We start from the raw sequence: 16685 nt of genomic DNA, 5'->3' as shown, positions 1-16685 counted from the left end.
ATTCGTGTTATATGTATATATGTATATATATATATATATATATGTATATATATATATATATATATATATATATATATATATATATATGTATATGTGTGTGTGTTTTGGCATTAATTTTGCTGAAATAAGCAGGGGCGTCCATGATAACGTTGCTTGGATGACAACATATGTTGCTCCAAAACCTGTATGGACCATTCAGCATTAATGGCGCCTTCACAGATGTGTAAGTTACCCATGCATTGGGCACTAATGCACCCCCATACCATCACAGATGGTGGCCTTTGAACTTTGCGCCTATAACAATCTGGATGGTTATTTTCCTCTTTGTTCCGGAGGACACCACGTCCACAGTTTCCAAATATAATTTGAAATGTGGACTCGTCAGACCACAGAACACTTTTTCACTTTACATCAGTCCATGTTAGATGAGCTCGGGATCGTGGGGGAAATTGCTAAAATTCCCCCAAAATTTTTTGGGGTTGTGCCATTATTATTATTATTATTGCCAAAATGCAGACATAGCAACTTTGAAATCAAGTGTTTCTCGCCTATTCAGCACACCTCGTGTCAATGATACGTATTCATATTTGCCAACATCCGTGTTTAAATTGCTGTGGAAGATATTTGACACCTCGTCTGCCGTTGCCCCGGGCAACGCAACCCCAGCCGCAGGGGTTGTGTCCCTGATGAGTAATTATACTGCAACCAGTCAACAACGACATTTTAATTCGCTAGCTGGTGCGAGATCAATGCCTGGGGGTGCGGGGAGAATTTGCACCATTTGTCTTATCTTGTCGAAGTGTGTGTGTGTGTGTGTGTGTGTGTGTGTGTGTGTGTGTGTGTGTGTGTGTGTGTGTGTGTGTGTGTGTGTGTGTGTTGAAATGTTGTACAAGGCCTTGCATTGAAACGGATGACAACTAACTGCCAAAGTTGATAGTGTGAAAATATGATGATGACGAGCCCCTGAAATGTAACAAAAGGTTCAAATGTATTTGTCCAGGAGCAGGTCAGTCCAGAAATTAGCACGAACACAACATCGGACTAAAAAAAGGACATAAATATTATTGTCTTTTAGTTGTTTTTGTTTTTTAATTCCTTTCAACGTTCTTATATTTTGCTGATTATGAGTGGGCAACATTGACAAGCTTTTGCAATTTTACTAAGAAGAGTTGTGTTACACGCTCGACACTCTTTTCTTAGTCTGTTCCGTGTCAAAAAGTGATCCTGTTTATTTTCATGAGGGGTTCCCTCAATCATCAGGAGATTTTAATGGAAGCATTCACATACAATGGTTTATATAGGGCACAGAGTGGGTGGGTACAGGCAGGCGTAGGGGCGTGGTGATTGGCTCATGTGTTACCGAGGAGGTGTTTCCGTCTGTGGCGGCATGTTGAAATGATTTCACTGCGCTTGTTGAGGGATGATAGATCTGGATGATATATAATAAACAGTTTCTCTTTTAAGCATATATATATATATATATATATATATATATATATATATATATATATATATATTTATACATATATACTATATATATATATATATATATATACACACACACACACACACAAATATATGTATATATATTTACACACACACACATATATATATATATATATATATATATACACACACACATGTATATATATATATATATATATATATATATATATATATACACACATACACACACACACACACACATATATATATATATATATATATATATACGCAAGCTTGTTGTTTCATTTATTTTTTATATATATTTGAGTCCAGTCTCATAGTGATTATTTTTATAAATATATTTGCTGTACTGGGAAAATATATATTTTTTTTAGGATGAAAACTGATTCCACACTAACATAACAACAAACAACATATTTATTATAATTCGAAACAGTATAAGTTATTGGAAAGGTTTCCAATAGATTGATTTTCTTAATTGCTTTTCCAAGATGTGTTAGTTTTATTTAGTTTAAGAAATGTTAATTCATGTCACTTAGAAATGACTATGTTTTGTTACGTTTTTTTATTTTATTTACCCTATATAGCTGTGTTTATTTTTGTAGAATGTGTACAAATAAAGTTAAGCCATATAAGTATTGTGGATGGACTTATCCCAAATATGAAATGTGCTGGTATATACATATATATATATATATATATATATATATATATATATATATATATATATATATATATATACACACACATATAAATATATATTTGTATATATGTGTGTGTATATATATATATGTGTGTATGTGTATATATACTGTATATGTATGTATGTGTGTATATATATATATATATATATATATATATATATATATATACAGAGTTATGATGTAAAAATACAAGAATAATAATATATATATATATATATATATATATATATACATATATATATATATATATATATATATATATATATACACGCACACACATATATATATATATATTTTTACGTAATTGATTGTGTCTCACACTCAACTTCTACTTCTAATTTCGTCTTCCTGTCATCCACTGTTTAGAAAGCTGCTGACTCTGCGGGAAATAAATCTTGTTATTGTTCCTTTTGGCTTGAGCAGCATGCGAACGTCAAACCGGATGCAATCAAATTCTCAACCTTTTTCTCTCAGAGGCAACAGATCAAGGGGTTGGCGGAGTTGGCGGAGTTGGCGGAGTTGGCGGTGGGCGTCACGAGTTGAAGGCGGTGCCCTTCATCAGCTACCTGGCGGGGCTGCAGAAGACCCAGCTGTTGTCCAACGACGTAGTGAACGGCGTGGAGATTCGCTGCGAGGAGAAGGGTAGCTGTCCGCCCGGATGCCACCTGTGCCACCACCAGGTCACGGCAGCAGGGCCGGCGTCAGGCAGGGGCCGGGCCGGTAACGGCAGGGGCGGCGAGCAGCCTTCGCCCATCCCTGTGCTTTTGGAAGTCAGCCGTGTGGTGCCCCTCTATAGCCTGGTGCAGGACAACGTCACCAAAGAGGTATTGCATTTGTTTAAAAATTGGGAGTGGGAAGGATAAAGGTATATCTCATTAACCACATGGTCATTTATCAACAATTGATTGTACAACACAACAATCACAGAACCGATGTTGGAATAGCGGTATAGGGAGCAAACTGCTCAGTCAGCGTTGTAAACAACAAAGTAACACAAGTTTCACTGCAACAGCTGATTAAAATGTGTCAAATATGTTAGCTCTAAAAAAAGACACCATAAATGTTAATATAAAATGTAACAATGAAAGTTTGGTATCACTTTAGTATGGGAACATATTCACCATTAATTAGTTGCTTATTAACATGCAAATTAGTCACATATTGGCTCTTAACTAGTCATTATTAAGTACTTATTAATGCTTTACCATGCCAACCATATTACTAATCTTAACCCTTTAATCCAACCCTACTCAGTGGCCTAGTGTCCGCTCTGAGATCGGTAGGTTGTGAGTTCAAATCCCGGCCGAGTCATATAAAGACTTTGAAAAAATGGGACTCATTACCTCGCTGCTTGGCACTCAGCATTAGGGGTTGGAATTGGGGGTTAAATCACCAAAAATGATTCCCGGGCGCGGCAACGCTGCTGCCCACTGCTGCCCACTGCTCCCCTCACCTCCCAGGGGTTGATCAAGGGTGATGGGTCAAATGCAGAGAATAATTTCGCCACACCTAGTGTGTGTGTGTGACAATCATCGGTACTTTAACTTTAACTTTAGCCCTAACCGACTATTTTCCTTTATGCCTAACCCTAACCTTAACCCCTACCCTAACCCCAACCCCAACCTTAACCTTAACCCTAACTAAATAACTCTAAATTAAGTCTCTCTTACTTAGAATAGGTTCCCTTAAAGTCCAAATAACTCTAAATTAAGTCTCTGTTACTTAGAATATGTTCCCTATACTAAAGTGTGACCGAAAGTATGATAATAAGATTGCTGGAATAAAATCATCAATACAAAATGGATAGTTCCACCTGGATAGCGGCAAACCAATATTTTTTACAGTCATCAAAGCTCACCTATAAGTATTCACACACAGCACCAGCATTTTCGAACAGGGTGACAGAAGAAAGGTAAACATATAATAAATCTACCTGTGGCAGCATACGAGAAAGTAATGTGAAAGTTTCACGTATGCCTCCCAATGTGTCAGGTTCAAACACTGATGACATCTATTAAACAGACAAGAAGCAAGGAATCATGCGGAGACAGAGTTAAATTTAACTAAATGAGGAGAGACGTTTTGGGCTGTACTCCTAGTTACAGAACCAACCTACGCTCTAAGGTAACAGTCCCACGTGCTCCTCTTTTTATTTGGGAGGTCCCTGGTTACATCATTGAGGCCGGGTCTAAAAGGAGTGGTCACACATATCATGCAAAGCAGCTCCAGGACTCACCAAAACCTGACGGAATGTGCTGGGGGCTTTGTGATTTTGCCTGCTTCGTCAGCGTGCTGTTGTCTTTTCTTTGTTGAGGTCCTTGAAATCTTTGGCGGTTAGTGGGCTAAGAAAAACAAAATATCTGCATGGAGGCCACCCCTCATATGTCGTGGCTGATGTCAAGTTTTGTCCTTGCACAGATACAAAAGTACAACTTGAGCACAATAGCTAATAACTATACCAATGGCCTTTAAGCATAAGAGTTGTGTGATAACTTACACACAATTATTCTAACACAATGCACATAACCATGGTGCATTCAATGACCCTGAATGAAAGTTAGAAGCAGGCAAATAGTTACCGTATTTTCCGGACTGTAAGCTGCTACTTTTTTCCAACGCTTTGACTCTGTGGCTTGTAAAACGGCGTGGCAAACTTATGGATTTTTCTTTGCTAACGGCTATAATATTTTGTATTCAACAAATATTTGTTTTATTACACCGACAGAGACATTGAAAAGTTAGGTTTTGTTTGTGCTATGGCGCCATTTTTTGGACGAGTTTGCTCGTGGGTTGGACAAGTACTTCCTGTTTCGTGCTTTGCAACGGAAGTATAGACGTCCATAGAGTTTCTGTCCGAAAGAAATGTTTGTAAGTCTTACAATATAACTGAAACAATTTATACATGTTTAATGTCTGTAAGAGGGTTTTAATGCATATTTGTATGCATATTCTAATGTAACCGAGCTAGCGTTGTTAGCATCAGCGAATTTTCTCTGTGAATATTATTATCATACTTTGGCATTCTTAATGTATTGTTTCAGTTTTGTACATTCACTAAAATGTCTCCGTGGAGTTATTGAGTCTGTTTAGCTGACAGGATAGCAATCTTCTGCAGCTAGTGGGTCCATGACAAGGACTTTGTTTTGTTTGATAAGCCGTTTTACTGCCGTGTTACAGGCACAGTTCGGAAACGGTTAAGGTACGTAAATAAACATTTAGAAATATATGTTGTACCGGTATATATCTGCAGCTCATAGTCCATTGCAGCTAGTATATGATAAGATATTATTTTATTCGAAAATATGGTGGGTCCGTCTTAAAAATTGGTGTGCTCTATAGCCCAAAAAAGATGGTAGTTTTTAAAGACACCCCAGGAATGCAATAATAATAATAATAATAATAATAATAATAATAATTATAATAACATATACATAATATTAATGATGCATTATTATGATTTGTTTTAATCCCATGTGTATCATCTGATGTCTACTTTACACCCTAAAGTAAAGGAAAAATTGGAAGGTTTGTAGTAATAACAGGTTATTTAGATTATTTAAATGTATATTCTGGCCACATTACATTGAATAGGATGTCACATTTTGGCAAAAATGTAATAAAATATAATTATTTAAGGGGTCTATCTAAATCAGTGATTCTCAAACGGTGGTATGTGGTAAGTCAAATAATCACTTTAATAAAGTGCAGTGTTTTATATTGTATATTTGAACACAGTTTTATTGTTTAAACTGTTTGCCGGAAATATTATATATACCTGTTAATTAAAACATTTGCCTTGTTTTTAATGATTATTTAGGCTTACTGCGCTACTGTATTTCATTGTCGGTCATTTTAGTGGTACTTGGAGAGCCAAGTTTTTTCTTAGATGGTACTTAGTAAAAATACAAGTTTGAGAACCACTAATCTAGATATATTTTAGATATATTAATCCCAGCTTTAAAAAGTCAAAAACCTGATTAGGTACATGTGATTAAAAAAAAAAAAAGGTTTCAACCAAAACTGTAACGATTGGGTGGCATCGAGGTGATGCGGGTCGTCCTCTCAGGGATGCAGTCGGGCTCGAACACAGCGTGAAGGTAAGAAATAATTTATTCTATTTAACACATTAAAACAGATTTGGTCAAAACAAACGGAACTAGCATGGGAGCTAGAAAAAAACAAAAGCGCTAGCATGAAAGCTAGAGAAATAACAGAAAAACTTGCACAAGGCACAAAAGGCAAAACGAAACTACTAGCATGGGAGCTAGAGGAGCAAAGGTTTAACGCGGAAGCTAGCAAGTACAGATTTGGAATAGGAATCGGGAATCAAGGTCATCACTGTTGCGCAAACACAAACTAAGAGGCAAGTGTTGGGATGTCGCATGGCTGCAGTTGTGTGTCCCCGAGTATGCAAGAATCCAGGAGAGTTGCGTGGAGGTAAGATGAATTTAATACACAAAAGAAAATAACAAAAGCAAACATAAAGCAGTCGTGCAGATAAACGTTCTCAACATAATGTTTATCATCGAGCACTGAGGAGTGCTCGAGTGAAACATAAATAGACACTAGTGTGATTGACAGCAGGTGTGAACCGCTGCCAATCAACGAAAAGAGAAAAATAGTGCTCCGTGAATAAAAACAGGAAATACAACAAAATAAGAGCACTGAACCGGAAGTAAATACAAAAACACAAAAAACTAACAGAAATGAAGTGACACATCGTTACAGGACCTCCCCCTCAAGGAACAGATACCAGATGTTCCCTGGGAAAGAAAAAAAAATGGAAAAAAGTCCAAAATGTAAGGGAGGGTGGAGGGAGGATTTGGTGGAGGGTTGCCAAACCTCGTGTCCCCGCAGCCAGCGAGGGAAAGTCAGGTGGCGGCGCCGCGTAGAGCGCCGCTGGAACTGGCGAGGCGGGCGGCCAGGGAACGGCCAAATCACTGGCCGAAAAAGAGGAGAGTGCGCAGGGCACGGCCACATCCACGGCCGACGTAGAAGCGGGCGCGCTGAAGCAGGCCGGGAAGCAGAAGACGTAACCGGCGGCGTGGAAACCGCAGGCGTCATCAACGGCGTGGAAGTGGCAGATGTCATCGGCGGCGTGAAAGCGGCAGATGTCATCGGCGGCGTGAAAGCGGCGGATGTCATCGGCGGCGTGAAAGCGGCGGATGTCATCGGCGGCGTGAAAGCGGCGGATGTCATCGGCGGCGTGAAAGCGGCGGATGTCATCGGCGGCGTGAAAGCGGCGGATGTCATCGGCGGCGTGAAAGCGGCGGATGTCATCGGCGGCGTGAAAGCGGCGGATGTCATCGGCGGCGTGAAAACGGCAGATGATGACGCCGGGCGAGGAGCAGCAAATGCCGGCCGAGGAGTAGCGGATGCCGGCGGTGACGAAGCCCGGCGTGGTGCTGCTCTTGGCGGTGGAGCCGTGCGTAGTGCTGCTGATGTCAGCGTTGCAGCTGTGCGTGGAGCCGGCGTTGGAACTCGGCGTGGAGCCGGCGTAGGGGCTAGGCGTGGAGCCGGCGTAGGGGCTAGGCGTGGAGCCGGCGTAGGGGCTAGGCGTGGAGCCGGCGTAGGGGCTAGGCGTGGAGCCGGCGTAGGGGCTAGGCGTGGAGCCGGCGTTGGGGCTGTGCGAAAACCCGCCAGGCACGTAGATGTCTCCGTGGAAGGAGACGCTTGCGAAGATGACAGCGGTGTGTGCCTGGCTGCACCGCAGTGTATTGTGGGCCCCCCTCCACTAGGCGGCTGCCAGAAACCGTCCACACTTGCGGGAAGACATGCCTGCTCGTCGGCGTCCCCCGGTGCGAAAACCAGGGACGGGCGGGAGGAGGCCAGGAAGAGGGACGAAGACACGTCCCGCGCCGAGTCCCAGCAGGAGGACAAAAGTGACCTCACTGTGGGCTCCACTGGAGCTCTCGGCGATCCAAAAAAGAGAGCGGGAGCTGGCAGAAAGAGCAGCCGGGGAGCAGCCGCTGGAAGCTGCGTAGGAGCAGGGAGAAGCAGCTCAGCAGACGACGAGAAGGATGGCGGCGGCGGACGTGCCGGTCGGAGAGCCGCAGTAGGCGACGGAGCCGCAGGAGCCGCGAGACGTGAAGGAGGAGGTGGGCGCGCCGGTCGGTGAGACGTAGCCGGCAGCGTTGCCGAGAGGAAGGATGGCGGCGGAGGACGCGCCGGTCGGTGAGCCGTAGCCGGTAGCGTTGCCGCGGGAGCCGCGAGGCATGCAGGAAGTGGCGGACGTGCTGGTCGGAGAGCCGTAGTCAGCCGTCGAGCCGAGAGGAAAGATGGCGGCGGGGGACGCGCCGGTCGGAGAGCCGAAGCCGGTGGCGTTGCCGCGGGGAGAGGGTCCGCATCTGTTGGCTGGGACCGCACAAACCTGGCCTTCAAGTCCTCCAGGAATTGTGCGGTCCAGAACGTCGGCTGAGGATTGCCGACAGGGATTCTCGCGAGGACACTTTCTTCTGGCTCGATGATACTGTTGGGATGTCGCATGGCTGCAGTTGTGTGTCCCCGAGTATGCAAGAATCCAGGAGAGTTGCGTGGAGGTAAGATGAATTTAATACACAAAAGAAAATAACAAAAGCAAACATAAAGCAGTCGTGCAGATAAACGTTCTCAACATAATGTTTATCATCGAGCACTGAGGAGTGCTCGAGTGAAACATAAATAGACACTAGTGTGATTGACAGCAGGTGTGAACCGCTGCCAATCAACGAAAAGAGAAAAATAGTGCTCCGTGAATAAAAACAGGAAATACAACAAAATAAGAGCACTGAACCGGAAGTAAATACAAAAACACAAAAAACTAACAGAAATGAAGTGACACATCGTTACAGCAAGGCTGAATCAACGGAAAAGGCAGGCTTAAATAAGGACAGCAATCAGAAAACAGGTGTGCGTCAAAAGCATGGGGCAGGTGAAACTAATGCTTAACTATGGAGACAAGATCAAACAAGGAAGTGCAACCAGGAACTAAGGTAAACATTAGCAGAACATAATACAAAAGACTCCAAAACAAAACATAATATAATCCGGGCAGCGGATCCTAACACAAAACCATGCATACTTAGTTTTTTTAGTGCATGGAAACACAAGTGTGTGTGGGGTGGGGGGGTGGGGGGTGGGGGGGGGGGGGGGGTGACAGGCAGCGTTTTGTTTGAAGTGGGATGGATGGTGGGATTGTTTAGGTGTCTTGTGTATGGGAGCCTAAACATTTTTTTATGACTTTTTAGGCCTACTGCGCTACTGTATTTCAATGTCGGTCATTATAGTGGTACTTGGAGAGCCAAGTTTTTTCTGAGGTGGTGCTTGGTAAAAAAAAAAAAAAAAACTGAGAACCACAAATCTAGATATATTTTAGATGTATTAATCCCAGTTTTAAAAAGTCAAAAACGTAATTAGGTACATGTGTTCATGTGTTTTTAAAAAAAAAGGTGTCAACCAAAGCCATGTATACTTTGTTTTTTAGTGCATGTAGACATAAGTGTGTGTGTGTGTGTCTGTTGGGGGGCGGGGGTGGGGGGGGGGGGTGCAGTGTTGTGTTTAAAGTGGGATGGAGGGTGGGATTCTTTAGGTGTCTTGTGTATGGGGGCCTAAAATCTGATGTAACTTCCCAGGTTGTGAACGCACCTTAAATATGAAAAAAGTTGACAAGATCCTTCACGGGGCTCATCTTAACGCGGCTGCATTTATTCTCAGAGTTTGGGTAAACATTGCAACTGGATGATAGAATATTTTGGTTGATATACTGTAATTATTTTGGTTGATATACTGTATGCCAGTGGTTTCTCAAATGGGGGTACACGTACCCCTGGGGGTACTTGAAGGTATGCCAAGGGGTAGGGGTATGTTTTAAAAATATTCTAAAAATAGCAACAATTCAAAAATCCATCCATCCATTTTCTATCGCTTATTCCCTTTGGGGTCATGGGGGGCGCTGGTGCAAATCTCAGCTACAATCGGGCGGAAGGCGGGTACACCCTGGACAAGTCGCCACCTCATCGCAGCAATTCAAAAATCCTTTACAAATATATTTATTGAATAATACTTCAAGAAAATATGAATCTAAGTACATAAACTGTGAAAAGAAATGCAACAATGCAACATTCAGTGTTGACAGCTGGATTATTTGTGGACATGTTCCATAAATATTGATGTTAAAGATTTCTTTTTTTGTGAAACATTTTTTAGAATTAAGTTCATGAATCCAGTTGGATCTCTGTTACAATCCCCAAAGAGGGCACTTTAGGTTGATGATTACTTCCATGTGTAGAAATCTTTATAATAAAATCACTTGTTTATTTTTCAACAAGTTTTTCAACATTTTTTCAGTTATTTTTTTATCTTTTTTGCCCAAATAGTTAAAAAAGACCACTACAAATGAGCAATATTTTTGCACTGTTATACAATTTAAAAAATCAGAAACTGATGACATAGTGCTGTATTTTGCTTCTTTTTCTCTTTTTTTCAAACAAAAATGCTTTGCTCCGATTAGGGGGTACTTGAATTAAAAAAAATGTTCACAGGGGGTACATCACTGACAAAAAGGTCGAGAACCACTTCTGTATGCTGTATCTTGCAGCAGTTTCACCTTGTTACCTCTAGGGGGCAATGGATGGTTATTATATGTCATATCTCACTGGACTGAAATACAGCACGCATAAAAAAGATGACATCATGGTTTTCTCTCCTCGAGAGGAAGTCAAACTCGGCGTGTTCGTGTGTTTGTGTATTTGTATACAGTATGTGTGTGTGCTGTACACATGTGTATGCATCCTAACTGAATGTGATATCAGCATGCATTCGGTTTGCCGAATTCCGGGGCTGGTTTTTGCTTGAGCGTGCGGTGAGTGCTTAATGCATGCCCTAATCAAGCACCTAATCAGGATGCACACACATGTTTATGAAAACACACGCGCGTGGACAGCAAAGCCGCCTCCCGATGTTTAACACGCGCCACAGGCCCCGAGAAAAACAGGCGGGAATCGATGTCAGACAATCCCCGGTGGGTCTCATCGATAACTAAACGTGAGGAAGAGCGAAAGAATGCCTCCGACACGCTCGCTTCCTTCTCGGCGGCTGCATGTGCAGACTGGGATGTATGTGGACTGCAGTGGATTGCTCTGGTGAGGTAGCTCCAGGCAGGATTATTAGCTTCTTATTGATGTCATCGACCTCTTAGGAGGGAGGGGAGTCTATCACTCTGCTTCTCTTCTCTCTTTTTATTGTTTGCCTTATTTTGTTCATGCAACCGCCGCTGCTATACATGCAAAAAGCACAAGGTGTGTTGAAGTAAAGGCACGCCACTCGTTCCGTAGAGTCGGTGTGTCTTTTGCCTAACAGACCTGTGAGACTTGTGTCTTTCTACTCGGCTGCCTCGATCGGGAAAGACAGCTGCCATGTTGCAAGAGCTTTCTCGGTGATGAGCGTCTTTTTTTTTTTTTTTTGCAGGGTGGTCTAAACTGCCTGCAAGGAGGGGAAATGCTCACGATCAGGTGGAATGACGTCAGGCAAGAACTGTATATGAGTCGGGGGAGGAGGGGTACAGTGTAATAGCGCAGTGGTGATGCGTTCCAAAGCGAGCTGTCCTCCAATAATGCCTGCGCAAAACATTCTTACTCATTTTTCAACCTTTTCCAAATATAATGTGCTGTTTTAACATTTAAATGGTCCAAATTACCTATATTAGAGATTAATGTAATGGAAATGACTGCTTTCATTTGATTATTACAAAAACAATCATTTAAAGGCCTACTGAAACCCACTACTACCGACCACGCAGTCTGATAGTTTATATATCAATGATGAAATATTAACATTGCAACACATGCCGATAGGGCCGGGTTAGTTTACTAAATTGCAATTTTAAATTTCGCGAGAATTATCCTGCTTAAAACATTGCGGTACGCTGACGCGTGCGCGTGACTGATTGTAGCGGACATTTTGATCCATCACCGATCCCAGCTATAAGTTGTCTGCTTTAATTGCATAATTACACAGTATTCTGGACATCTGTGTTGCGGAATCTTTTGCAATTTGTTCAATTAACATTGGAGACGTCAAAGAAGAAAGATGTAGGTGGGAAGCGGTGTATTGCGGCTGCCTTTAGCAACACAAACACAGCCGGTGTTTCCTTGTTTACATTCCCGAAAGATGACGGTGAAGCTTTACTATGGAACAGAGCGGTCAAGCGAATATGGTTCCCTACCACATGTCAACCAGCAGGTTTCTGTGAGAAAATTGCTTGCGTCGTTCCTTCTGCAGCTGCGGACTCTCTTGCCTCTTCCCACCGGCCGCCCCCGACCGTCGGATGCTTACACCGTGGAGGAGGGGGAAAAAAAAAAATCTCAGCCCGGCTGCTTTGCCTCGTCGAGAAACGTTGCTTCCCTCGGAGACACTGGCGGTCACCACACCCGTGGCCACACCCCTCAGACTTTCAGGTATGACCGTATAATCTCACCAAAACACTAGTAACACAATAAGCAGATAAGGGATTTTCCAGAATTATCCTATTAAATGTGTCTAATAACATCTGAATTTTTTTCTAGTCCTTCATTCTCACTTTCCTCATCCACAAATCTTTCATCCTCGCTCAAATTAATGGGCAAATCGTCGCTTTCTCGGTCCAAATCGCTCTCGCTGCTGGTGGCCATGACTGTAAACAATGTGAGGATGTGAGGAGCTCCACAACCCGTGATGTCACGCGCACATCGTCTGCTACTTCCGGTACAGGCAAGGCTTTTTTATTAGCTACCAAAAGTTGCGAACTTTATCGTCGATGTTCTCTACTAAATCCTTTCAGCAAAATATGGGAATATCGCGAAATGATCAAGTCTGACACATAGAATGGACCTGCTATCCCCGTTTAAATAAAATCTCATTTCAGTAGGCCTTTGACTTGCTATTAAGTCCGGGTTAGGACAGGTGTGATGCTGGTATGGCCACAGTGTGCACGACTGATGTCGCTCCACTGAATTCTTAGGGAGTGTTTGCTTATAATTATTTAAAAAAAAAAATTTGGTTAAATAAACATTCTAAAGACATCAAAAAATTACAGGGAAAATTTGTAGTGAGGTCTCAGAAGGACCAATTTTTTTAGGTCTCAAAAGCGGTTTGATCAAACTACAACATACACTTCTGTATAGGTGTGCACTTATATCATTTAGATAGAAGGATGGATAGATAGATAGATATTACTTTATTTATTCCTTTAGGAGAGTTCCTTCAGGAAAATTAACATTTTCAGCACAATCCCATTCAAGATTAGACAGAACAGGATCACTGACGGGTCTGCCAACGTCCGGCGCCCCTTACAAAAAAGGTCAGATACAGGTAAACAAGTAGGGGGGGGGGAGTGGGAGAAAAAAATAAAAGATTAAATTAAAAAAACGGTCTAAGCCTGGGCCCCTGGAAAGGGGGTCCAGACTGAGGCCAAGGGAAAAAAAACAACTCATAGCCATAGTACACATCTCTCTTACATGTGTGTAAGAGGGAAACATCAAATATCAAAGAAAACAAAGGACATTAAAGACATTAAAGCAGTGGAGCTGATACAACCAGCCACTTCTACATACAGCTATGAATAAAAAGGGGCTGTAGAAATTAAAGCAATTACCCATGCGATTAATTACTTAACCTTTTCTCATTAATCATGTAAAAATGCCGATTAATCGTAAAATGTATTGTGATTGTACATGTGCCTTTACCTTAACCGCAGATGGTTACCTGAAAGGGAGAGCAGGTTGTTATACGGTCGGTGATCAGGTCAATGCATACGAGTGCAAAGATGAGTGAGGTGACTCTGACTGGTGTGTTTGTACCAGACCATAATTTTGATAAAACAGTTTTAACAAACAAATGATGGACATTCAAGTAAAACCTTTAGAAAATGGTCCTGTATGACATTCTGACAATAAAATGACAATTGCATCAAAATATTTGTCATTTTTAGAATCGTCTTAGATTATGCACGCAAGTAATTCTCTGTGATTAATCAACATTGATCAATATGCCAAAGTTGTAACGGTTCAGCGGGAGGCAGGGACGTCGTTAGCTTGCAGCGTGTTTATTCAAATATGTAAATGAAGTGTGTGACTAATCCAAATGTATACGGTGTGACTATGTGTAGCGATTATATGTGGAGTGTTACCGGGTGGTGTTGAAGGTACGTGTTGAGATCGGTGTGGAAGGCCAGAAAGGGCAAGACAGGCTCGGAGGTTCACGGACAGGCAGGTCATTGGCTGGAGCGACGTCGAGATCTAGGAAAGCAGCAGGGAGTCCAGAGGGGATACGGGGAGACGAGACCCACAGCTCGAAACCAGGGGATGACGAAGGGCTACTGGATGACGACACAGGACAAAATACAATGAGCACGATGGAGAGGAAACACAAAGAGCGAGGAAGCACACAAGAAAGGAAGTTAGAAACGTGTAAGACTTACTGTACAGGTACAAGTAGCTACGTTCTGGCACTGGAACACAGGACGTCCTGGCTTATGAAGGCAGGAGTGTCATAAGCGTCAGGTGTGTTGATTGTAGAGTGATTGCACGGAGGCGCGGCTGCAGCAGGAGAGGAAGACACAGCCGAGTGAGAGGTGGCAGGTGTTTGAACCATAATAAAAGTGTGATTAAGGGAATTTTTTAAAATGTAATCATTTGATTTGTGAAAAGCACCTTCCAAATTAGTATTTTATCAAATAAAAGGGAATTTATGTTGATTTAAAATTAACAGAAATATTACCCGCATTACTTTTGTGTTTCTACTAGTGACATGAACCTCTTTGGACTTGATTGCAGTTGGAAAAAGTTCCAAATGGAACAAAATGTTATAAAGAAATACGGGTTTTATTTTATGGATAAAGGCCAACATCTTTGTCTGGAGCAAGATGGTGTTACTTCTTTCTGCCAGTGCAAATAAAATACCAATTCAGTACAAAACCATTTAAATGTCATGGTATGTCATGGTATCGGTGCAGGGGCTTCACGGTGGCAGAGGGGTTAGTGCGTCTGCCTCACAATACGAAGTTCCTGCAGTCCTGGGTTCAAATCCAGGCTCGGGATCTTTCTGTGTGGAGTTTGCATGTTCTCCCCGTGAATGCGTGGGTTCCCTCCGGGTACTCCGGCTTCCTCCCACTTCCAAAGACATGCATGGGGATAGGTTAATTGGCAACACTAAATTGGCCCTAGTGTGTGAATGTTGTCTGTCTATCTGTGTTGGCCCTGCGATGAGGTGGCGACTTGTCCAGGGTGTACCCTGCCTTCCGCCCGATTGTAGCTGAGATAGGCGCCAGCGCCCCCCGCGACCCCGAAAGGGAATAAGCGGTAGAAAATGGATGGATGGATGGATGGGTATCGGTGCAAGTTGGAAGTCCCCCGAATTGAAACATACTAAATTTCTCTAAAAGTCTAAATACTTGGTATCATTAGTTTTATGACCGACCTTAAAATACAAAACACACATTGCTGCTGCAGATGAACCTCAGAGTTATAACTCTATTTAATCAGATAGATATGTTTTTTTTATTAAACTAAAGCTGTGTGGCTGTTTATAGTAAATATGGTTTAATTGCTTTGATTGCCCTATTAAAGCCTGATGGACTTCTTCCATAAAGTTCTCAATTAAAGATGCCAGATGTGGGAATGTGGCCAGAAATGTTATTGCAATCACGGTCAAAATTCTGTAGTCCCCTCCCATTCTCCTTGACTGAGGTTGCCAGATATGCAGTCGAATCCGAATCCTACTCCCAAGGAAATTCAAATGGCAATTGACCAGTCCTACGCTGTAGGTTTCTCTTGTCTCTGCTAAAATGTCTAGTTTGACCGCACGGACCACCATCGAAATAATTATATATAATAATATAATGCCTGGGTAGCACGGTGGAAGAGGGGTTCAATCAATCAATCAATGTTTATTTATATGGCCCTAAATCACAAGTGTTTCAAAAGGCTGCACAAACCACAACGACATCCTCGGTAAAGCCCACATAAGGGCAAGGAAAAACTCACCCCAGTGGGACGTCGGTGACAGTGACAATGATGACTATGAGAAACCTTGGAGAGGACCGCCAGGGGACCGAAAGCAATGGATGTCGAGCGGGTCTAACATGATATTGTGAAAGTCCAATCCATAGTGGATCTAACATAACGGTGAGAGTCCAGTCCAAAGTGGATCCAAAATAGTAGCGAGAGTCCCGTCCAAAGTGAGGCCAGCAGGAAACCATCCCAAGCGGAGGCGGATCAGCAGCGCAGAGATGTCCCCAACCGATACACAGGCGAGCGGTCCATCCTGGGTCCCGACTCTGGACGAGCGGTCCATCCTGGGTCCCGACCCTGGACAGCCAGTACTTTATCCATGGCCACCCGACCTATGTCCTCCCACTTCCACGAGGGACAGGGGGACAGAGGAGAAAAATAAAAGAAACCGCAGATCAACTGGTCTAAAAAGGGGGTCTATTTAAAGGCTAGAGCAGGGGTCATCAACCTTTTTGAAACCAAGAGTTACTTTTGGATGCTGATTAATGCG

General features: G+C 42.6%; 1 protein-coding gene across 2 annotated transcripts in view; it reads left to right on the top strand.

Moving 5' to 3' along the window:
• Positions 1 to 16685, top strand: part of LOC133536148 (astrotactin-2-like) — a 747946-nt gene that overhangs the window by 522903 nt on the left and 208358 nt on the right. For both annotated transcript variants that reach the window (XM_061876407.1, XM_061876406.1), the window contains exon 17: positions 2646 to 2995. In XM_061876407.1, coding sequence (XP_061732391.1) covers positions 2646 to 2995 — 350 coding nt within the window. The remainder of the gene's footprint in view (positions 1 to 2645; positions 2996 to 16685) is intronic.

Source organism: Nerophis ophidion, linkage group LG17 (genome assembly GCF_033978795.1).
Source record: "Nerophis ophidion isolate RoL-2023_Sa linkage group LG17, RoL_Noph_v1.0, whole genome shotgun sequence".
Taxonomy (NCBI): Eukaryota; Metazoa; Chordata; class Actinopteri; order Syngnathiformes; family Syngnathidae; genus Nerophis; species Nerophis ophidion.
This window is presented reverse-complemented; position numbering and strand designations above follow the sequence as displayed.